We start from the raw sequence: 24,543 nt of genomic DNA, 5'->3' as shown, positions 1-24,543 counted from the left end.
TGACAAACAAAATACATGTTTACATACTTCCTGAGCTGGGAAAAGAGCACCTTGGCACTATCTCATCCTATGTGCCCTTTATGTACTTTCATGAATATCCATGGTTCTAAGTTTATATGTGTGCACACACAAATATATAAATATATACATGTGAATAGCATTACCCTGCTGAAACCAATGGCCACATTGTCTTCAGCTTCAATATAACAATGGTCTGAATCTATGTGCATTTTACTGCACCTTTTTGCATTATTTACAAGCCTTGAGCAATATGTATTATACAGCTTTTTCATTTACTAGATTGTTTTTCTATTTTAAGGAAGGTAATACATTTTTCTAGGATGAAATACATTATTTGGTAAAGAGTGCTAGTGGAAATTAGACTAAACATTCCATTAATAGCCTGACAAATTCAGTCAGAAATTAATCCATTGTGAATTAATTCAAAGAGAAGCTGAAATATAACTGATGCTAACAGTGATACTATATTCTGTGTCTTTATATCATATTTAAACACACTAACTTCACAAATAAAAAGCACTTCAATAAATGCTCTCTGTCTTGAGAAATAGATGGTTTGTGAAACACCTGGAATTTCTTGGATTTGACAGCTGGAGCGAAGGAGGATTTTTTATATGTGGTTAACCTAAAATATGTATGTGTTGAGTATCAGAGGATGAACTAGGAAGCGGCTCCCAATTCCATCAGTTTCTTATTTCTTCCTTCGATTTTTTTCTTTCTTTTTCTTTTTTTTTTTTTAGTGATTTCAGACAAGTTTTCTTATGCCACTTTCTGCATGTCTAAGCTGGAAACAGTATATTTCTTCCCTTTGAAAAAAACGTTTTGAGACATGCAAGTAAAAAATGCTATGTAAGAGTTTTGGATTATTATGGTAATTTAAGAGATAATGAATGTCATCTTACAAAATAACTTGGGAACTGTTACATGGAATACTAAATGTTTTTTAACTTCTTGAGTTTGAATTGCTGTTTGGTTTCTGAGCCTAGACTGGTGCTTCATTTGAGACTTCTTTTGAAATCATTTCCACCTGTTTAAGCAGTTTTGACTTTGCTGCAGACATGGCACAATAGTTGCATTATAGTGAGTAGACTGCTTGTCAAATGTAAAACCTAGATTTGAATTTCCTTACATCTTGCTGCTAAAGCTGTTCAGCTCTCTATCAATTGGATAATTTCCTGTCATGCAAATGGCAGTTGACATGTCTGCCAATCAGTTCTGTTCCTACTTATTTCCAAATTTAAGAAATCAGATTCCGTTTCAGGCACTATTTTAGGAGAATGAATTATTTAATGAAATAATAAAAAGCAAATCTTGTTTTGTACAGTTTCCATTTTCACTGCTTCTGTAACAATTCACAAGTTCTCTGAATACTGGATATGGTGTTGAACTGAAACACACCTGCGCTATAACATCTAGTACCCTTGTGAACATCAGCAAGAGCAGACTTTTTCCATGAACACATGGAAACTATTTGGAGATATGTATCATTTAAGTGCCACCACTCCGGATTTCAGGTGTTTACCCCACCTCCTACATACTGCACCTAGTTGCAGGAATATCTCCTCTGCCCCTTTCTCCTTAGGCTGTCCTGATTACAGCCAATAAATAGATGTGTATGCAGTCCCTGTTGCAATATTTAGACCAAATTAAAAACCTAGTTTTGGTTCTGCAATCCTGAGATGAATTGCACTCCGAGATAGATTTTCAGATATGCTCATTTCATAATTCTGAAGGGAAACATTCTGCTAGCACAGTTTTGCAATGATACATCTTACTTGCAAAGCTACATCTTACTCTGACTTAGTTCTAACACATTTTATAAGTAGATGAAAGGCAAGCTGACCGCTTAGACTTATATGAAGAAAAAAAACCAAAAGGTTAAAGGTTATGACATCATTTTCCATTAAGAGCATTTACAATTAACTTTGTTCATATGGATTTAATTGTGAAATCCTTAGTGGTTGTAATGAACTAGCTTTAGTCACATTAAGGTGAGCTGTTCTCAAAAAGAAATAATAAAAAATCAGCTCAATTTCTGCAAAAAGCATTGTTATATCGTAAAAGAGAGGAAATGTAAAATATACAAAGATTTGATAACTGCCATTAAAAGAAAAAATAAAGTTACTAATAATCACAGGTTTGTTCATTAAAGGGTCATCATGACAAGCTGAAGAAAAATATTTCAGGCTGCAGTAGTCAGACTGGCAACTTTATTTGCTATTACTGCACTGGTTTCATAATATGTACTACAGTATTTTTGTGGTTGTTTTTTTGTTGTTTTTTTGTCAAAGATGACTGAAACCTTTTCTGGGACTTACAGGGAAGAAAGAGAGAGATTTAACATCAGTAAATGGACCTGCACCATCTTGTTGAACAACAGAGGAAATACATTAAAAAGCTTAAATTATTGCTTAATGAGGAACACTGACACTCCTGACAAAAGACATAGAAGATTCCACCCTGATTATGTTTCAAAAAACATTGCTATCACTTTGCGCTGCAAACTCTTTATAATGCAGCAAAACTGTTCTTTTTGAAAGTAGTGTGAAATTCAATGGGAAATTAACTTTTTTTAGTCTTCTTATTGTTTATTGCTTCTAGGGGTAAGAAGACTGGACATGATATAGATTTTTTGATCACCAATCCAGGACCAAGAGAAGATGATGAACTTCTGCATAAAGTTGTTGGCTTATGGAAAAAACAGGTATGAGCTAAATAACATTTGGCCAAAGAGGAAATATTCTAACACCATCAATTTAAGCTTACGCAGTGCTTAAAGAATGTTGACTCCTTTTTACAGATGACTGCAATATTTTGAAATTGGATAGTGCTCTATTTGATTATTGATAACGATGATCTAGGTGCATCCTCCAGCTCTGAATGCTAAAGTTGAAGTTTATATGAGTAGTACTTCGCACACATTCTGTTGTATTTTACTCTAGGACTATGCAGCTAGCCAGAGGTAAGAAATCAAGCTAGGTGGAGTTTTGAGTGTCACCGAAAACTGTTCTTATACTTTAGATAAAAATGTATTTATTTAATTTCTCATTGAGATGGGAGTAGGTTCTCCCATCTCAATGTAGGAACTAGTAGGAACTACTTCAGGGAGCTCCAGGTTTAAGTGTAGTGGATTTAGGTGATGTCATGATGTGAGGTGAGCAAGTCTGAAAGCTTAGGTACCAAATCCCTGGAATTCTAGCTTCCTTTCAGCCCAGAGACCAGCATTTTTCCTGGCTTCCTTTGGAATATTGTGAAAACTGACATAGTCTTCCACGATGTCTGAGTTTGGAAGAATGCACACTTTTCACAGAGGAATTGTTCATCTAAGAGGACTCGGTATTCTTTTCTATTCAGCTTTCTTCAGTTTCAAGCAGCTCTAAAGTCGGAGGAGTCTGAATTATAACAGATGCCTGTGCTGCAAAATATTGCTGGTCAGAAATATAGCATCTTGGGAAGAATTAGCTTTTGTTTCTTCTTCTACCTTTCTAGCCAGCTAAGATATTTTTCAACATTTACTACCTGTATTGCTCAAAGGAATTGAGTACATTTCAACAAGTAGGAGGCCAACACTTTTGAGGTAAATTACCAAACACTCCACTGCTAAGTCAGCTTTTAGTGCAGATAGCCTGGAAATAATGCTTTTGAATTGATTCTTGAAATCTGTACTTTACTTAATGTGCAATGGGTTAACACAGGGAAGACATCCAACCAGACAAAAGCTTAGCTGTAGAAAGTGACCTGTTTCAAGGTAATCAAAATCTTTCAACTGGCTTTAATGGAAGGGCTTCAAACTTCTTTTATCCTGGTAAGATATATTGACTGAATTTCTCTTTCTTCAGTTGGCTTTTTGTCTTTGAAATGTTAACAGATTATTATTAATTTTTTAGATTTCTGTGACTTCCATCCTAATTCTCTACAGCAAGTGTATGTATTGAAGTAGATTGCTAGCAGGTATATTTTATCATGCTCCAATGAAATGCAATGAAGCTGTGACAGTTAATGAGTGCTGAGGAGCTACTCTATTTTTATCTTTTATTATTTATGTAAAGCTTCTTTCTCAGTCATTCTACTCCCTTTATTCTGAGAAAAGTTGCATTTTTTTCTTGGAAGCTGTTCTTTTACCTTCTTAAGCAGACTTGAATCTCTAGAAACCCATGTGTGGGTGCTCCAAAAATCATGTTTCTTATACACAGCAGAAAGGAAAAGTGACAACAGGCTGAGAATAGAGCCTGTCCTGAGTGCGGCCTTTTATTCCTTCTCCCATTTCATCATACTCCAGTCACATGAATTAGAATGGTGGCTATGATCTGGCAACTGCTGAAGCTTTTGAGATCGCTCAGAGCTGCTTTCATTAAATGGAACTGAAAGAAAATAAGTAGAAAATAAATCATTCTTGATGATTTTTTAAAGATAAAATTTAGCAGAAACGAGTTCAGGGAGAGTATGGGAAATCAAGGGTGACCAAGGGTTTGATGAAAAGGTTAGGATTCATTTAGAAATCCCAGCATGACAAAAATGTCAGAAGGGGAGGTGCACAATGGCCATAGAAACCAAACCCAAACAAGCTGGGAATTGTTTAAAGGTATGGACACATATTTCCTGTGTTCTGTTTGTCCTCCAGAATTTTTATGGCTTATATACTGCTAGCTATACTGCTTCTCTGCTGTGGCAGTTGTAATATACAGGCTTTTACTGGTACTACTAAAAAGTAAGCTGCCAGCAAAATCAAAATGCAAAAAAGAAAGACATGAATTACACTCCACTTTCTTTTTTATTACCTTTGATTTCTAAAGGGGAGGGGAAGGCAGACAAAAACCCTCAAATCTAAAGCACTTTAATACTTTTTGACAGTAAACCTGTAGTCTTTTCCACAGCTTTCCCCTTTTGTGCTACTGCTTCAAAGCCCAGATTCATCAAAGAACATCACTGAGGTCACAATGTTGACTTCGTTTCAGCAGCTCTTAGTGAAGGATTCTGCGTTGTTTAGCTTCTAAACTACAGACCTCAGTCTTATTTAAATAGTATAAAAAGGCCTTTCTCCTAGTTGAAAAGTTTAATGTAATAAGATCCTTCCATTGAAAGCTGCTGAAAACTAAGATTAAATCAACACCATCATGTTCTTTGATACAGCATCACCAGCAATAAAATCGGCCAAGGAACAGATAATACAAAGTCACCATTAAGCTTCTCAAAGTAGAGCATCAAAATGGAAAAGCTGCAATGTAGTACACAGGTTATGGTTTGAATCATTCCAAAAACCTTCTTAGAGAAACTAAGAGATGACTCCTGTGGGTTAGAGCTTGGAAGTCTGAGGGCAAACAGGCTGAGCCATCTGTGTTGATGCAGCTTCATTCACATACTGTATGAAGACATTTTAATTTTTTTGTTTAAAAACCTATATAGCTATATTGAGCTCTGTTCCTGTTGTTACTTTTAACAAAGGAAGAGATACCATTGCTAATGGCATTTCTGCACTTTTCATTTGTTCCTTTTGTATTCATGTAATTATAATGTTGCATTTTTCTTATGGCTTTTAGGAAAATGAAGAATGTAGATGCCTGCCTGTGTACGCTTATTGCAGTGTATTAGTGGTATGGTTTAGACTCTATTATTCACCCTTACTGAGGTGAACAGCTCAGGAAGGGGAAGTTTTGATGTCCCATTAAGGTGGATGGTGAGGAACAAGTAACTGGTCTCGCTTCTCATTGCAGGAAACATTTTTTTGGAAATGGGGTTCACAGAATAGCAACACTTTCCTTATTGAGTGACAGCTGGATATTAGCAGCAACAAAACCTATTTACAAGACAAGATACAGAAATTGTTAAGAGGCTGGAGCAAAGAGCTTATTTTTTTTCAGATGAATGCTCTGCCCATAAGGGTGGAGAGCTCCTTTATGAACATGTATTGATTGTCTCACATCTCACCTTTTGACTCAATGTGTTATTAAACTTTTTTTTTTTTTTTGATTTTTTTTTTTTTCATTCTGGCTCATCTTCAGCAGGGGCTGAGGACACTCTTACCTAAAATAGACTATTGCATGGTTGTTAGAGCACTGGACATGAAAGAACTTGGCTTAAATTTCTTTAGGCAGAAGATGGGTTGAATCTGATTGTCCTGCTTGTGAGGTTATTGCATAAAGTAGGCAGAAGTGTTCCATTTCCTGCTCTGTTTTAAGTGAAGATCCAGGCAGCAGTGGCATTTCTTATAGCATTTGATCTTTCTGGTCTGTATTGTACATCTGTATGTAGGAAAGTATGCATGTATGTATTTCTGTTTGTCTTGTTCACTGGTGCAAATGCTCATGCCACAGAGAGGGAAACATCATTCCTGGACTCCGGTGCTTGTCTGTCCATTGCTGTCAAAATCAGGTGGTTCAGGACATGCCCAGAATTAGACCATTCTGACATACAGGGAACTTGAAAATGCAAAAGGGCTTAAGGCAGCTGCATGATTCTGCAACAGCTGCAAAGTTTTGTATTGCTGATCAATCCTTTGATGCCATTTGCTAATGATCTCTCTCCCTGTCTGCTCAGGAAGAGGAATCCCTCCATTCCTCAGGCCTGACTGCTCCCAGGTGTCTGTTCCTTGAGCTGTTCCACTTTATAGAATTCAGTATGTATCACCTAGGTAGAGATGTTTCCAAACTAACATGCCTACGTCCTATTTTGGATTAGCTATAGGAATTTAATTAAAAAAAAAAAAAAACAGAAGGAAATGAAGAGCAGCAACATATATCCATTTCAGAAGATCATACTGGATTAGATTTTCAGGTGGTATAAAATGTTCCTATTTAGCTTTAAGATAATTAATACAGCTACCAAGAGTTTTCAATAATGACAGCTTGCAACATTAAAAATAGGATAGGTTTTCATTTAATTAAAAGAGACAATGCTAATAACCATATTTGGATTTATTTTTCAGGTATTATATTTATATTTTTCAAAAAAATCACACTTCAGTTTGATCATGGATTCACTCCAATATCAATGGTATTGATGTGTCAGCAGTCTATTTAACTAAAAGCCCATAATACTATAAAAAAAAGGAAAAATGGTAGTGGGTATTAACATAACTGCCCTAAACCCATACATCTGGTTTTGATGGTGTTGTAAATTTGAGAAATGAAAATACCTACATTTTAAAACTTGATTGTGTAAACAATGTCTACAGCACTTTATGGTGTATAGATCAAACTGAAATTTGCAAAGAGCTGCAGATTCCCTGACACAGAGTAATGAGAAGGGTGCTGTTTTGCAGCTAGCAGTAGCCAGAGTTTCACACAATCTGTATAGCTGACTGCTCCTCCAGGCAATACTATTTCAAATCATACAGAAGTGCCACTTCAGCTTTATTTTATGCAGTAATGGTGATGTCCAGTGCCTAATCAAATTAGGTTAATTAGAAACATCCCAATGGACATGATCTAGGATTTGGCTCCTATTTAAAGGTGATATCCTGACTTTGAATCAGGTTTCAACAGCTTGTTGAACTCAGCACTTGTGTAATTGTTGCCGAACTGCATTTTTTTTTGAGTTGAAGTAGATATTTACAGCAGTCTACATCCTCTTATAGTCTTCCTTTTCGCTTTAGAAATTCCCCAGCCAGCAAATGAGGATAAAACACTACAGAATAACCCAGAGACAAGCAGTCCTAAAATATCTTTCCAGCCACACATGCTAAGTGTGACTATCTGCATATGCTTAATATGTATTCAAATAGAAGACGCAGCCTAGTCAACAAGGGAAAACAGCAGTAGGAAGGCTCCAATACTGATTTGTTACAACTGCTTCATGATTGCTTGGTGTTAACTCCAAGGAGTATTCCCCTGAAGTTCCTAAATATGAAAATAGGATGAGGAAGAAAAAAAAAGAAAAGGACACAATTTTAAATGCTGTGATTTAACAGGCAGAATTTTACTCTTTGAGCAGCTGAGAGATATCAAAGGGAGGACCTTTAGTAAGTGTGGTAAAGAGAATGACTTCAGATAAAGGCCATTCAATGCCTGATATGTCGAATGTCCCCCATTTTAATTTATAACTTTGTATTCCTGTATATATACAAGTAGCAAGCTGGAAAAAATTACCGTGAAAACTAAGTAAAGCTAATGCAGAAGACATTATCTATAAGATGATAGCACAGCTAAGTGTCAGAATGAACATATTGGTGAAAGAGAGGATACAATGTATGACGAAACATTAAAAATGAACATCTTAAAAGGCCTAAACATTTTCTGTCAAGGACATTTTATCTATTACAGACATACAGGTAATGAATAATATGTCCTCCAGAGTTTACAGGCTAAAAATCCAGGTGTGTGGCCTACTGGTGGCCCTGTGTGACAGAAAAAACACTCGCTAGATGCTTTCTTCCTGCCCATGAAGAGAGAAATCGCTGCAGGCTGTGGTATCTTGCTGTTTCTCAAATGATCAGAAACAAAACTTCTACTTGGTCTTTGCACTTACAGTAGAAATTCTATTCCTTTTGTAGTCCAGCTAAAGACAGGCTTTAATTCCTGATTTCTTGCACCAAAATGAGGCTATTTCAACTTCATTTGAATAAAGACAGAAACACTGATACAAACTGTGGCAAAGTGCAAAACTGGTGATCTTAGCACACTGTCTACAAACATCATACAGATATTGAATATGTAGATACTTGGAACTATAAAATAAGATTTTACCAAAGCTTAATCTGGTTAAGATTTTGCCTAATGAAAGACATAATTTAGATTTGTTCTGGGATATGCTATGTAATGCCCCAGATCTCAAAGAGCAGAAAGATAAGCAAAGCAAAAGATGAGAAAGCACTGATGAAGTAGCTAGATGATTTTTATAGAGAATGGGAAGAATGCCAGTGCTTAATCAAAGCTTGAAGTCATCGATTGTTTAATGATCAGTGAAAATAAAAGTATTTTTAGCATTAAAAGTGATAAAATTAACCTGAAGGCAGGCATAGTTTCATCAGAAAGAGTGAGATAATAATCAGTTATGCATTAACATTCAACAGCTGTTTTGAGTCTATATTTGGATATAGCAAGCATCAGTGCCTTCTGACATTGGAGTACAATTAAGAACAATTTCCTATCTCTTTTAAAGATGGATGTGAAAGGGTGCCTGCTAAAATTAAGCATTTTCAAATAATCAGACTTAGAAACTAGTGATCCAAGGGAATGGGCTATGTAAGTAATTTCCTGTTATTTAAGAGGATTTATAAATTTATAAAAATTCCAAGGAAGTGAAGGAATGTCAATGCAAATCAAATAGTTATCATTAAGAAGGTTGGACAATGACCCATAAAACAGCCTGTGACTGATTTGCAGTAAAATAATGGGATTGTTAATTTGGAACAAATCATCAACAAAAACCTGGAGGCTGAAAATTACATATTTTTCAGCATCTTTTCATGAAGATCATATCTTTTAAATGGGTTTTGTTATGCTTTTCTTGTTGTTCAGAATTAAACCTCTGAGTGACAAAAAGAATTTTATTGCTATATTCTCCAAGGTATTTAACATATTATCAGGTAAAATTACCACAATTGCACTATATAAAAGAAATAAGCAAGACCTGTCAACAGGCATGAAATAAAACCACTTCTATACACTCTCAGTTCAATACTAGGAAAAAACCCAAACCAAAAACAACACTCCCCCCCCCCCCCCAAACACCCCAAAACAACCCAACAACCAAAACCCGACATGAACCTAGTATGATTCTTTACTATATATTAATGGATTTAGTAAGTAAAGTCAGGAGGAATTCTTGACCATGCTTCTTTACAGTGAGAATCCCTAGTACAGAGGAAGGAGAATGTGTAAACATTTGAGGGTCTCCAAAGCACAGACAAATAATTGATCCAAGAACCTAAAGAAACCCTGATGATGAAAATTTGAGGAAAAAGGGTCTATACATCTCATCAGTGAGGAACAGAAGTGGGTTTGATCAATGTGTAGGTTTTAAAGAAATGTAAAAGGAGATATGAAAAGACATGATAGTTGCAGGCTTGTTGATCTTGACGGAAACTAATAAATTTATAGAGTCAGAACATCACTTACTAAGTTCAGCTTAGTAGTTTTCCTTCTATTAAACACTTGATAGACTGAAGAAAGTGGTTTATGCACTACTGTTGTTAACCTTTATAACAAAGTTAAATTTCTTTTGAAATTTCTTTTGCAAAAACAAATCTCAAAAGTCTTTACTTTCTGTGAAAGTGGGACCTTAGAGGAGGTGGTCACAGTGGTTTACTGTATTTTTATGGATCTATAAAAGCTAAATTAAGGCTGAGGCACGCATTTAAGTGTTTTTGTCATGTGTAACCACTTTCAGAAAGCGGAATCTTTTTGCCAGCTGAGCCTTCCTGCTAGAAATGGTTTCAGTGACAGTGAACATTGTTGTATTATTACATATCAAGCTCCATTTCTATTCTGAAGACTCAAGGATGACTGAAGGAAGCAGTGCGATGGACAATATCTGCTTTATTTCTTCGTTATTGTGTATTTGATAATTTGTATTCTTAAAAAGTATGTGCTGAGCAGCAGTGAGAGGGAGGCTGCTACTTGTCTTGTCCAAGATGTTGTGCTTTGGATCTCCATGCATAGAACTGGTTGGACTCAATGATCTTAAAGGTCTTTTCCAGCCTGAACAATTCTATGATTCTATGAGAGGTTTTCTGGCTGGTGAAGGGAGATTGCACTTTACCTGAGGGCAGCTGAACATGCTCTAAGAAGCTTTGGAAGTACAGGGTAAGTCTGAGATGTCCAGGAAATCAGTAGCCTTGGAAGCTGCCTAGGAATGCAAGGAACAGGCACAGAGACAGGCCAGCAGAATCACAGAAAGATGCTTTTCCTAAGGGCCTAGAAGGGATAGTGCAGAGTTCACTGCCAGTAGTCATTGAAAAGGTGGCTGGCTAAAGAGCGAGGATGAAAGAAAGCACTACCTCTTTCCATTCAACATTTCTTATAGTACTGGATTAGAAGGAATTAATTTACAATGCTCTTATTACTTCCATTTCTCTTACTCTGATTGTTCTTTATTATAAAAAAAATAATCTTTATGTTTTAATAAAATCTGACTTTCGAGGATCACCGTTTTTTGGTGCACTTCCTTCAGACAAAAGGCATGGGCAGAGCTCTTCCATCTCTGGAGACTCCAGACTTTGTCAAAAGGAAATCTCACACAACAGACACGGTCCAAATGCTCTGTTTGGAATCTGTCAGCAAGACTGTGCTCTGGACAGATCTGTTTTTATCTATATGTCTGCCAAGTGGGAAAGCATCAATCCTTACTCAGAAATTTCTGTTGACGTAACTTCAAAAGGCTTAGAAGGAAACAACTGAGAGGGAAAATTGCAAATATTGCCTCCTTAGTACCGGGTGGGACTTTGCCATTATCCAATGACCACCACTGTGGATCTCCCTCAAAGGATCTGCTAATATTTTTCCAAAAGCTGCAGCTGTTTCAAGTTTCTGCTTAGCCCAGATTTAGCCCGGGACAGTTTTGTGTTTACTGAAGCTGCATTTTGCATGAATTTTTAAGATAACTGACTAGAAACTCTGGAATTACAGTAAAACCAGTCCAGCAATTCAATGTGAGCAATATTTTCTCTTTAGGGCTTACTCCTATATTGTGATATCATCGAATCAACATTTCTAAAGGAACAGATACCAAGCAGAAAAGTTGATGCTATGGATAATTTTCAGAAGTGTTTTGCCATTTTAAAATTGTGTCAGCCAAGAGTAGACAACAGCAGTTACAACACATCAAAAAATATCGATATGGCAGAAGTCAAAGACTGGAAGGCAATCCGTGTGGATCTGATCATAGCCCCTTTTGAGCAATATGCATATGCTCTGTTAGGCTGGACAGGCTCCAGGGTAAGTAACCACAGCAGTCCATGTTTCCTTAGCATTCCTAACCTAGTTTTGTTATTGCAGGACCATGCAGAGTTCATGGAGTTTTAAAAAAATGTTCCTTCTCTCTACATGTCACATTTCATGCTGTCATCAGCGTGTGATCATAGATTGGAACTGATGAAGTCCTCACTGACATCTATGGATATGTTTCTAGAGGAGTTAACATCTATTTTCCTCACATCTTAGTGTTTCTGTTCATGAGCTGAAGAGCTTGATTTTCAGTCACTTGCGTTGTCTTTTTACATCATGCTAGTGCTAACAGGCAATTTAAATGGTTACTGAGTGGAGAAATTATTTGGAGAGTGTCACAGATTTTTACAGGAAATTAAATATTTGAGGAAGACATGTTCGGAATTGGAACCTAATTTGTTTAGTAGGGAATTGAAAACCATTTGACCTCTTTCTTTTGGGATTAGATAAAATGCTTTGTTTCACTAGTATATTAATTGTTTTTAACCTGAAAAAAATGGCACATTTTAAAATCTATGCATTATTTTTGTTGTAAACTATGTTTTAATTGATATTTGAAGAAGTTAAGAAAACTTGATACTTTCACGATAGACACATAATCAATGGGTATAATATAAAATAATACAGTATTTGTTTAAAAAAAATTCTATCTAAATGCAAACGCTGAAATCAAATGATTAATCTCTCCCTGGGCAGAATTAGTTTTTAATCTGTTCTACATGCTTGTCTTCTGATGCTCATTTTCTTAGGGAGTGACTATATGGTAGGAGAGCTCCTTAACCTGCTCTGAATGAATTTTTTGCTGGGCTAGAAGTAGTACAGATGCATTGCCACTCTGTTCAACTCAGGTTAATTGGAAACAGGATGTTTTAGACCAGGAGAAATGTTGCAATTGATGTATTTTCCTGCTAAGCTGATGAGTTACTTCAGTCAGTTGTCTTTTTTGAGTTAATAAAATGTATTTATTTGGACCTTAGACTAAGTTCTGCAGACTCTTTGGTCCTTCTTATCCTGAAAGTGTTTGGCTACTTGAAAGTTCTTCTCTCAAATCTGTTGTGGGGTGTTCACACTGTAAGAGCCCATCACTGGCTTACTTTCTCATGCAGTGCCCAACTATTCCCTGACTAATCAACTGAAATGATGGACCATTGACTTTCAAGGCATTATTCTTTCAGATGATCCACTTTTTCACACTATAGTTGTTTAATTTGTAGGTATTAGTTTATTATTTGATTTGGTGTTGGAACTCAAAAACAGTAACAATTTTGATTTGTCAGAATTTTTGATATCTGCAATATTTTTACAGCAATTTGGACGTGATTTGCGGAGGTATGCTACTCATGAAAAGAAGATGATATTGGATAACCATGCCTTATATGACAGGAAAAAGGTACTGTTTATTCTCATAAATAAAGCTATTGTGATTTTATTTCTGAGTCTGCTTTTTGAGGTTGTTACTGGTATTTGAGTATATAGCATAGTTTAGCTTGATTCTCTACCACATAGTAAAACAGTCCCACCTTCAGAAGATGTAATTTTACTGACAGAGCCTGATTAAACCTGGACAAACCTTTTTTTGCATTGCTGAGGTAATTTCTGAAATTTAGCAAGAAACATACATTAGACAAAAGTGTTTTGGAGGCAACTGTGCAACCTTCACAAAACTGAGAACAACTCATCTGGAAGTATTTCAAAAAAGTATTTTACTGTCCTGATTCAGAATGAAAGGTCATCTCTTTGTCCCAGGCACAATTTTAACAGAGATTGTACTGATATTTCAAATTAAAAATAGATTTTGAGTGGTGCAGGCACAGCCAGAAGGTCTAAGGAAGATTTTCCTAGGATATGATAACTAAGTGGACCTCAGGAATCATCCTGCTTTTAAAGCCCTGCAAGTAGAAATCTGTGTGGAGTTCTGTTTTGTCAGGCTTCCCAGTCTTGGTAATAATTGATAGTTTTTCTGGCCTAAATGTTCTTGGGTGCAGTTATACTGATCTCTGCATTTATCCGGATTAATGTCTGTATTTGTATTAGGTCATTTTAATAATAAGCAAAAATCAATATTGAAGATGTTTATTGATGTTATTAAACGGGAAAGTAAAAGTACTATGTCAAGATTTTACATTGATCTTTTCTACATATTCCGTATAGAATGGAGACTGCTTTTAACATTTCTATTTACATGGAGCATTGTCTCATTGTTTGTGAGGCGCAACAGTGCTCTAAACCCTCACTCAATTTCAGCTGTCTCTGTGCTTGTCAGGTTCAGCTGGCACGGCATCCTCAGTTCACATAGAAACCTGGGGAAATGATCAGACTAATGATCCATTTAGTCAAATATCCTGTCTCCAACAATTGTCAATAATAGATGATTCAGAAGAAAATATAAAATCACATAATGGATAAGTATGCTATCAAATGTCCAAAGGGGGTAGTTTCTTCATGAACACAGGGACAGTGTCAGTGTCTGTCTTCTATAGGTTGGAAGAATTCAAAACATAAACTCTGTGGCTTAATATAATATAGCAAATATTACTATCTGCAAGTTAATATGTGCTCTGTTAAATAGCTTTTAGGGTGCAACAGATAACTGCACTAGGGAAATACAAACAAATTAAGAAATGCCAGTGTTATTTTTTGTGTGCAGCAAAACTTGCCTGCCTGGTGTACAAGTATATATGTCATTATATCTGCTGCTTTTACCCAGAACCCTAAGGCATTCAGTAATGCAAAAAAGACACTGTTTGTTCATGAGCAGCATCAATCAGTATTACTTTTTCTTTATTGCTTTTAGGCTTTGTATTTGGCATATCATTCAAATCGTTCTGGGAAAGAAAATGCATATTTCACTGCATTAGCCAGGATGTTTCAGAGATAAATGATGGGTTTATTTTCACAATGCCCTCTGTGAAAAAGTTGCTCTTGTCTTCCCAAATTTTCAAGTAAAGAACTGAGGCAGAGAAAGACTTAAGGCCCAGAAAGCCACAGATTTGAAGGGCTCCCCTGTTTGCAGATGCTGGCCTGAACTTTCTCCTGTTGACTGTCTGCCTCAGGACTTTGAAAAATACATAGAAATAGGTATAGCCACAACATGTTTTCCACACCATCAGCTGTAGCTGTAACTGAATCTCCAGACCTTCTACATGTCTGAATCTCAATTTATGTTTCCTCACTGCACTGCCCCAAACTGAAGAAACATAATTCGTGGAGATTAAGAAGCAAGACTTACAAAATATTCCTTATTTCTTATTATACTGCAGGAATTCTATGACAAGGACAAGGAAAAAAAAATCCAAAAATCCAGGGAAAGTTTCAACTGTCTTGATCATAAATTCTTTAATTTAGAATTTCCACATATCAAATGAAGTACATGAATAGATCGACCGTCCCTTTTGGTGGGGAGCGAACTGTGCTTTCAAATCTCTGTTTGTTATCATCCTCTCCAATAACATCAGTCTCCCTTTTCTCATTTAATCCCAGACATAGCCAGTTCACTTCCAAATTTTATTTTCTGCCACAAACCACAGAATTTAAAACAAGATTTCGTGTTAATCTGTTGATGCAGTGTATTACTGTTGTTGTCTCTGCTGCAATCTCAGAAATTGCTAAATTATATTAACTGAAATTTTCCACAAAGAAAGAAAATTCTAAGTCAGATATGCAATGTGAAAAATTTCAGACCAGGCAGCACTGAAGTTATAATCTGTTTAAACAAGGCTCTTTTATCAAGTAGTGTCATTCTAATAAGAATCAGGAGACACACCCTTCCCTAAGGGTTCCACTATTTATAATCTGATGTGTTAAAATAATTTTTATTTTTAATTTTGCAATTTTGTATTAAGTTATTCCTTTCTTAAGAATCCTTCTACACTGCCACCCAGTATGTAATGAAATCAAGGATGTACATAGTAAAACAATGGTGTCTGTAGCTGTGAAACTTGAGACGATGACCCGTAGTGGAAGAGAAGATTGCAGTAAGTTGTGTGGCTGCCAAGCTTCATTAATTTTTAGAGTCATCAGGTTAGTCAGTTTCAAATCGGTGATAAAAATAATTATTAACTTTAGTGCTGTTTAAGGGAACATATACTCAAATGGTGGATTGGTAAGGCTTTTTTTTTGTTTTTTAAATCTTAATTAGAAGGCTAGAGAATCTTCTTTACTGTAATTTTAGGTCATTTAAAAAACATTTGACTAGCACTGATGTTTTATCTATTAAATTTAGATTGGAACATTGAGCACATGTATTTCATAAGGACATTTTTCTTTGTGGTAGGAAACCTTCCTTTCTCAAAGGAAAGCTTTCTCAAAGCTAAAAAACAATCAGGAAGCAGATATCCCTTGTGCATGCTGCTCAAGATCCCTCAGCACAACCTTAATTAAGTTTAATTAGGTACCACAGGTAAAAAAATGAATCGCATCTTTCCTGTATTTCTCTCCTTGTTTGTTGAAGAGAGATTGCCTGATGTCACTGGCTCTGTCCAGGCAGACAGGCTTTCATGCACAACTCTGTAACAGTCACTGGGTTATAATTCAGGAGCTGGGCCAAATCCCTTCTACTTCATTCTTTTATTACTCTGTGTGTGTGTGTACAGCAAAAGGCATAGAAAGGTCATGGAGAACCAGACTAATTCTTGATCTTGATGAAGACCAAATCCTTTCTTTGAAAACACTTTATCATTATTTAAATTTTTGCAAGCTGGTCTATAAAGTTATTTGAAATTTTGCAAGCTGGTCTATAAAGAAGTTAATAAACCAAGTGATAACATATATACTTCGATATTTTTTTTTTCTGTTGGAACATAACAGTGTCTGTAAGAAAATGTCTTTCATTATAACAGTAAACAATTTCCTGATTTGCTCTACATTTCAGTATACAATTTGGTATACTTTATTCTTCCATATTAATATTTATCACCCCTTCGCCACTGAAGCTTTCACTGTGGCCCACTGCCTGAAATGTGATGTATGGAAGAGAATCCCCGGTTCCAGCATTCAAGAAGCTGCATCAGGAAAAAGTCCTGGTTACTTTCATGTATTTCCAAAGGAATTCTGACAGGAATAGGGAGCATTAACACAGCAGTTAGGAATCAATTACATAGCTTTGCAGAGGGGAACAAAAGAAACAGATATTTCCTTTAGGGGCTTGTTACAAAGTTACACTGTGAAATTATTCCTCAGCTTTGATTTTTTTCAAATATATATTTTTTCCTAGCATGAATCTTTTTGATATATTTGTGGGTTTTGGAAGACACTGTGCAACTATCAAACTAATGATTTTTTTTTTTTTTTTGGTTCTGTAATAAAAAGGGCATTTTGTAGATCTTCCTTTGGTAGGAAAATTGTGACAACAAAAATTTGAACTTACTATCAATTATCTGTCAGCCTCTTTTTCATATAAAGATGAGTGGATGTCCAAACCTGTGCCTCTTTAGAACTGTGTTCTAAAGCTATGGAAAACAGCACTTGTATATATCAACTTGAAATATGAAATTTCTGATTTACAGCAGCTGGAGATCAAACCTTACAATGATTCCCAGCCTTATGGAATGAAAGACTTTGTTTATCAGCCATCAGGAAGAAAGAAAAATTGTATATTCCGCATGTCTTGTAATATTATTATTGCTGTTGCACTGGTTACAAATGACATGACACATTTATGAACTGGGCCAATAAAACTGTCACTGCAAAACTTTCCTGATTCATGAATGAGCAATATTCTGTCTCAGTAAAATAGAAGTGCTTATGAAAAAAACAGGATTTTTTTTTTCCTGTTTGAACCATAAGTCAGGTCAAGTGAACAATAGGCTCTTTAGAAAAACTAAGGTCATTAAGCTGGAAACCTTGGCATTTCTGGTTGTTTTTACACCCCTCTGTGATGGTTTAGGGTTCTAAAGGGTTTATCTCTTAACCCACTATAAAGAATTTTTGGTTACGACATGCATTGTGCTCTTAATCAGGAGCTAATAAGAGTGTATGCTCGGACCTCTGTTTTTATGTATTTATGTAATGTGGTTATCAGTTCACTGTCTGAACTGCAGTTTTTTGTGTGCATGTATATATAGTTTGCCACATACTGAGATTTGAAATGCGCTTTCTTTGCAGTGATTAAAATTTTGTGATGTACTGGGGCAGTCTTTAGCAAGTTTTGACAATATCCTGACATATTTTTAACTAACTGAAATGGAGAAAGAGATAGTGGATCTAACTAAAGAAGAAACAGTTCTAAACCCTGTTTTAAATACCTGTCTTTAAGCTGAATAAATATCATCTGCTTGCATGAGAATGTAATAAATTTGTGATTTACTTTCACTTTAATGTTCTATTATTTTTAAAATGGCTGGCAAACCACAGGCTTTCTGTTCTTAAAGGAGTAGCTGTTCTTGAAGTATGAGTGCTTGTCCCCTTTTAGAGTGCCAACAGCTTGTAATAAGATTCATGAACTTCAAAGGTTGCTGGTTGCTCTTTTTCCAAACTCTGGTGCTGTTAGTCAGAGTAGAGCATCCTTGTCATGCAGAAGGTCACTGCAGTGTTTGAAGCTGGACTCTATGATATTGGATTTTTGAACTCTTCACCAAGAGGGTGGGACTGAATGTGGAATTACTCTTCTCCGAAGAAATGGCTCTAGGACTTAATTGTGTGCTTTTCTTCAGTAAGAACATTACTTCAGGAAAAACTTTTCTTGTTCTCCAGAATATGAAATGCTACAATCCAGTCAGCTTATGAATTTAGCATCATCTTTAACTTTGAAGTCTGAGCCACCATAAATATAAAATCTGTCTGTACTCTTTGTGCCTTTACTTTGTCTCTATGATTAATCTCATCCAAGTCTCTATTTCTTCTTAATTTGACATAGTTTCATTCAGTTTCATAGACTCCAGTATTTTTTAGACTCCAATGTTGCTACCTGCTTTGTCTTGGGTACTATTAATACCACTTCAAAATCCAGGGAATGACTGTAAAAAGGGTGGCTACAACTTAGTGGTGTAAAATGGTAGTTTGAGAAGTTACTTTCCTTATCCTGATCTCAAAAGGATCCAACAGGCTCTTGTGAGCTACCTAGAGAGCTGCTGTAGCCGTGGAAGATGATAAGCTCTGTCTTTCTGCTGAAATTAACATTAACCAGTGTTAATATAGCTTGATTCCAGTCTTGAAAACACTAAAATCAAACTCAAATTCCAAAAATTCCATCATCAAGAAAAGCTGTGTTTTTAATTAAAGATTATTTTGATTTAACTTCTGTTATTACCACATTTGCTGGTAGCTGCTCTTTGGCATTGCTGCAAAACTTTTCGTTTCTTCTTACTCTTAAAATTCCACAGGAACGTAAGTATGTTGGAATCCTTCTTTTTCTGTTTTCCTTTTTCATCCTGACTCTGTGTTTCTGGATGTTACTGAGGTTGCAGCTTGCAATTCATAAATACTATGCTGTTGTGACCCCAGTCTTCCTTATGGCTCATCCCTTTGAAGATCCAATTCAGATACACAATCCTTGTTATATACAACTGTAGATCTGCTGTGTTTTGGCTGGTTGAAGCTCTTTCTGCTCCTTCTGGTTCTCTGTGCATTGTTACTGAAAATAAAAAGTCCTTTTTCAGTTTCCAAAAGACCTGACATACTTGGTTGCTAAGACACTATACCTGTCACTGGTATCTGAATTGTTTACAGTGATGATTGTGAAAACAGTTGTCCCACAAACTTCCATTTCCACAGCCTACATAACCATTAGTATTTAAAGGAAATGTTGAATGAGCAGGCTGAAAATCATGTGAAGTTTTATCAGTTAGATTCTTCAGGGCTGTGCATTTTCCAGGCTCTGAACTTGGAGAGATGTCTTAAGTGCACAGCCAAGTCATTCTGAAATTTATGTGTAAAATTTTGCTCATACTATTGATGTTTTGGCTCAACAGAGAAAACAATCAAGAATATAACTGTTAACATGTTTGGAAGGCATTCATATGCAGACTGGAAATCATCTACTCTATTTGTGCCTTTTCTTACTCTGCAGTAGGTCTGTTATTGCCTAGTACGTATGCCTTTTCTTGTATGACTTACAAAAAGTCATTGTGTCAAGCTGGTAGACTGACGTTGAGTACAGTTAGCCAAAGGGTAGGGTACTGGTACACACAGGTGACATCAGAGGGCATATTCAAACAGATTTCAGGGTTTCATGCTCTCTGAACATTTTCTGAACCCTCTTTTAATCCTGATTTGGCTTGCAAAAAGGCAACATGAGAAGGAATTTTGACATTTGTCATGAAGTGACAATTGTGCGAGCTGAAGAGAGTGTTCACTTTATTGTAATATGGCCTGAGGAAGGAGGATGGTCCAGAGGTTTGACTTTCAGCTTGCAACTTAAGTTGCACTTTAGCACATTTTTATCTGTAGTTTTAAGTAGGTCATTTAACTTTCCTTGGTCTCACTTCCCAGCAATAAAACTTAATTCCCACAATAAAAAGGTGCAGTAAGTATAAGTAGCTAACCACCGTAGCAAAACCTAGTTTGGTTTAATGAAAGACTTTCATTATCCAGTGTTTTGCCTTTCCCTATAACTAGAAGGAATAAATCTTTAATGAAGTATTTTGATCATTCAAAATTTGTTTGTTCTTTCAATCAGAGGGAAACTCAAATGTTGATACTTTCTGCCAAGAGAAATACTTCTTTTAATCTCAGCTTTGGAAACAATCCATAGATCAGGCTGTTCCAAACCTCCAAAGCTCAGGCAGCTCTTGGTGCTGCAAGCTCTGAGGCTCTTGGCTGGCTTCTTCAGGATCATGGAGCCAACAATCTCTGGGGACCTTGGCTCTGATGTAATTAAAAGGACTTATTTGAACTCAGGCTCCCAGTAGCCTGTCAAGCAAGTTGTTGAGAAGATGGGCAAGCTGGCAGGAGCTCAAATAGGCTTAGATTTTTAAAAGTGCCTGGTAAAATAAATTGTATTGGATTACTCTTTTCAGGGCAATATTTTGATAATTATAAATTTTTCATGAAACATCCAGATTCAGTTAAGTAGGAAAATGCCAACAAAACAAAATTCATTACTGTTTTGGTGAATAGATCTGTTCACAAGGCAGTGGGATATTATGTTTGTGTGACTATACATGTTCTAAGTAGAAATATCATTCCCTAGAACCCTGGGAAGTTACCTTCCAGTGATTCTCAGCCAACAGAACCCATGTATGATGGAATCATTTTTCTCTGTAGAGCTGGATCTGAGGATGCCCCAAACTTAAGTACAAAAGATGCTTCTGAAGGATCTATTGTGCTATGCAAAGCCTAGCCCTACCACTTACACCATGGATAAATCTGAATTTTTTAAAATGCAGGATTTATCAACCTTTTTTACTATTATTTCCTAGCTAAACTCCCTTATCTGAATTAAAAGTAGCGCCATTACCAAATACTTCAGAACCCAGATTGTCAGATAATGAAACTTCTTTTTGGTTTTTACATTTTGGTAACTCTTTGGAAACAGTTCCTTGTAGCCACAGTAAGGAAGGATATTTAAAACTTTCTTGCTGTACTTCACACAGTTTCAGCTGTAGTGGGATTCTGTATTGCACTTTCTTGTCATTCAAGGTATATTCATTATTCTTGATGCCATTTGCTGTTCAGCAGTTGCTCAGAGCCAAAGAGCCTGGCATAAGCCTGTTGTATTCATCTGTAATCACTTCTATTTCACAGGAGATGACTCTGCATAAAAAAAGAACTGGTTTCAACTGCTCTGTGCCAGAAAGTCTGAATGGTAGATTCCCTCAAAATGTTATCTTTTAAGCATGTGAGTGGGCATGTGGGAGTTAAGCTGAATGAGAGGTGGGATCGGCTAGATGCATTAAGCTGCTGCAAGTACTTTTCTCTATTTCTGTTTTTTGGAAGGAGATTTTTAGGGATGGCTTGTGGAACAGCTTCATGGCTGGATCATGGCCATGTAGAAAGTGTTTCTTTTCTGCACCTATATCACACCACTGCCCAACAGAGATCTTTAAGCTGGTTGAGGGATCTGAGAATTGAATTTGTCTGCAGTTCAAGGCAAAAAAAATAACATAAATAATTAACATTGCTCTTTTGCAAAATATTAGCTGGGGTTTCTAGGATATAATAGACTGATTAAATTATTAGCATATGAATGTTCTTGCACTAACATTGTAGGTTGTTGGGTTTTTGTAGGAGGAGGGTCACAAGCTCAGTGTTATTTTGAAGTCATTGGAGCAGAAAGCAGTTATTAGTTTTATGTCCTATAAAAATATAAGATGGGAAATAGCTGCCTTAATTTTTTTAATGCTAAAGATATATAATTTTGCATTTAAAAACCACTGTGTGAATTTCGATGGTATTAAATGTTACTTAGCTGTTGAATAACAAGAGAGGTGGTTTATGTATCTGCTCTGAATAGTAAATTCACAAAATGCTCCGAAAACCTCACAGTGAGACCCAGCCTTGCAAACCATTAAGTATTGTGTGATTACACTGATAATACTAAAACCCTATGCTCCCAACTTTTATTTTAAGAGAATATTTAGTTTTTCTTTGGAAACAAGTATGAGCATGACATGGAAAAATTATCCTGGGATTTCTTCCATATTGAAAAGATCACAGGCATGCAATAGTCATCACCAGATATTGCACAGTCCTTAATTACTTGCCTGCAGAATGCACTCTTATTCAGGAAAATCCTTAACTGACTTTTCAGGCAGGGCTTGCACGTATCTGTAAAGCCAAATGAAGATGTGACTGCAGCCCAGGTGAAGGACTATTATATGACTGTAATGCTCTGATGAGCTGGTTCTAGGGTGTCTGTAAGAATGTTAAGTTCTGCTACTGCCTATCTTTTGTCCAAGTAGTTGCTTCACAGACCACAGTGTTTGCAGGAGATTGTTCATCCAGTCATGCCTGGCAACATACTTGAACTTATAGCCTCCCTCATGATACTCAGATTTTAATCTGTCTGAGTCTAAGTCTGTGTTGCTGGAATGCCACTACTTTTGCAGTTGCAGTTACAACCCAGCCAGCTTTGTTTTCCAAGCATTACTTCTTTTCTGTCACTATGTAGTATGTTATTTCTCAAAAAACATGTATCACCGGGAAGAAGAGCTGGCTATGATTCTATACCTTCATTTTATTACATAAAGATGTGTGATATTCACATGTGATTAACTGTGTATTCAGTAGTTATAGTCTTAAAATCAGTTTTCTCGCGTCATCTGAGAATGTTTACACTACCTTTCACTGAAAAAAAGATGCTTGCAGAAGTTTATTTGCACAGTTAAAGATCTTTTTAAATGATTTTTTTTTTTTTAAGCTGGATGTTATAGTCTTACTTTGGCAGATGCTACTCTAAAATTATGAAGTTATAGCTGCGAGACAGTCAGCCTTGAGAACAGCTTGATGAATTAAACATGCTGCAGCTGCAGAGTTTGCTTTAGATGTCTGCAGTAATGCCTGGATTAAAGTTAAAGTAAACATAAAGTTCCAAAGTTTATAATATTGATTTCTAATGTGATCAGTTTTCACACGTTACTACAATCAAACACTGAGTCATTTTAAACAGATGTGCATACTTTCATTTACATTCCAATTCTTCTCTCTCTCAGGAATGTGGAAATTGCATATGTGATTTGGGGCTTAGTTCTTTTTGCAGCTGGTCTGTTTTTAAAAATTAAGAATTAAAATAATCTGCTTTTCTTACCTCTTGGTAAATTAGGAAATGATTATGCGTTTTCTTCCAAAATGTGCTTCTCCCCAGTGTTCTCTTAGCAATTTAAAAGCTTCACATGTATCATATAATTGTTCATTTTTACAAAGTCTGCATGCAATTCATGTATATATTTAGCCAAATTTAATGTTTTTGTAATAGCAAGGTGTACATCTTAACAGAAAGATAAACATGCCTAATTGTTGTTTCCTTTGTTTGATGTGTTTTCTGAACAGTTTAGTGAAACCTGTATTGCTAATGAAAAGATAGAGCTCTCAAAATGTGTAAGTAGGTGCAAATCCAGAATATTAATTTCTAAGGCAGTAGAGAGCTAACCATGTGTGAGTGTTTTAATTAAATTATTCAATCAATATGCTTGGGTAGGTTATTGAATGTGGGGCAGGTAACAGTCTCAGATTATCTGTTACAAGAAGAAAGAAATTGATTGAGCAGAACCTGGGTAGAAGGGAAACTATGTAAGGAAAGACCTAAAGATGAGAGAGGAACATGGGGTATGGAGTGGGACTGAAAATGGGAAGTCTGTGGTGAATGTACAGATTTGATAAGGAAGTGGACAGTGGCTAGACAAAATGATGGGGAATGGAAAAGGTGTATTTGATTAGCGGCAGCATAGTAGAAAAGAATCTGTGTTGATTGAAGAAACTGACCTGAAAAAGGGCACAAAAAAGGAATGACTAGAGAGAGACATGAGTGGAAGTTTTATGGACTAAAAAATAAATTAAATTCATAAGGCTAATGCTCTAACCTGGGAACAAGAAATGGGTAAACTCTCAATTGCCCCAAATAACTGAGTAAAACCATGCTTATGTTACTTTACTCTGGATATGGCATGAGTAGTGTCTGTAGTTACATTAGAAATCTGAGGGGAGAGATCAAGGCTAGAGCTTAGTATGGGGAAGTGGGAAAGAAAGGGAGCTAGAGCAGATATGG

The 24,543-nt window shown here is 36.1% G+C and overlaps 1 protein-coding gene across 2 annotated transcripts in view; it reads left to right on the top strand.

Moving 5' to 3' along the window:
- Positions 1-24,543, top strand: part of DNTT (DNA nucleotidylexotransferase) — a 92,562-nt gene that overhangs the window by 54,286 nt on the left and 13,733 nt on the right. For both annotated transcript variants that reach the window (XM_057402273.1, XM_057402272.1), the window contains 3 exons: positions 2,623-2,725; positions 11,631-11,894; positions 13,210-13,293. In XM_057402273.1, the coding sequence (XP_057258256.1) occupies positions 2,623-2,725; positions 11,631-11,894; positions 13,210-13,293 (451 nt within the window). The remainder of the gene's footprint in view (positions 1-2,622; positions 2,726-11,630; positions 11,895-13,209; positions 13,294-24,543) is intronic.

This window comes from Pezoporus wallicus, unplaced genomic scaffold, assembly GCF_028554395.1.
Source record: "Pezoporus wallicus isolate ANWC-B61680 ecotype Strahan unplaced genomic scaffold, APGP_CSIRO_Pwel_v1 contig_6787, whole genome shotgun sequence".
NCBI classification, from domain to species: Eukaryota; Metazoa; Chordata; class Aves; order Psittaciformes; family Psittacidae; genus Pezoporus; species Pezoporus wallicus.
Note: the sequence above shows the minus strand (reverse complement) of the source record. Positions and strands in the feature narration are given on the sequence as shown.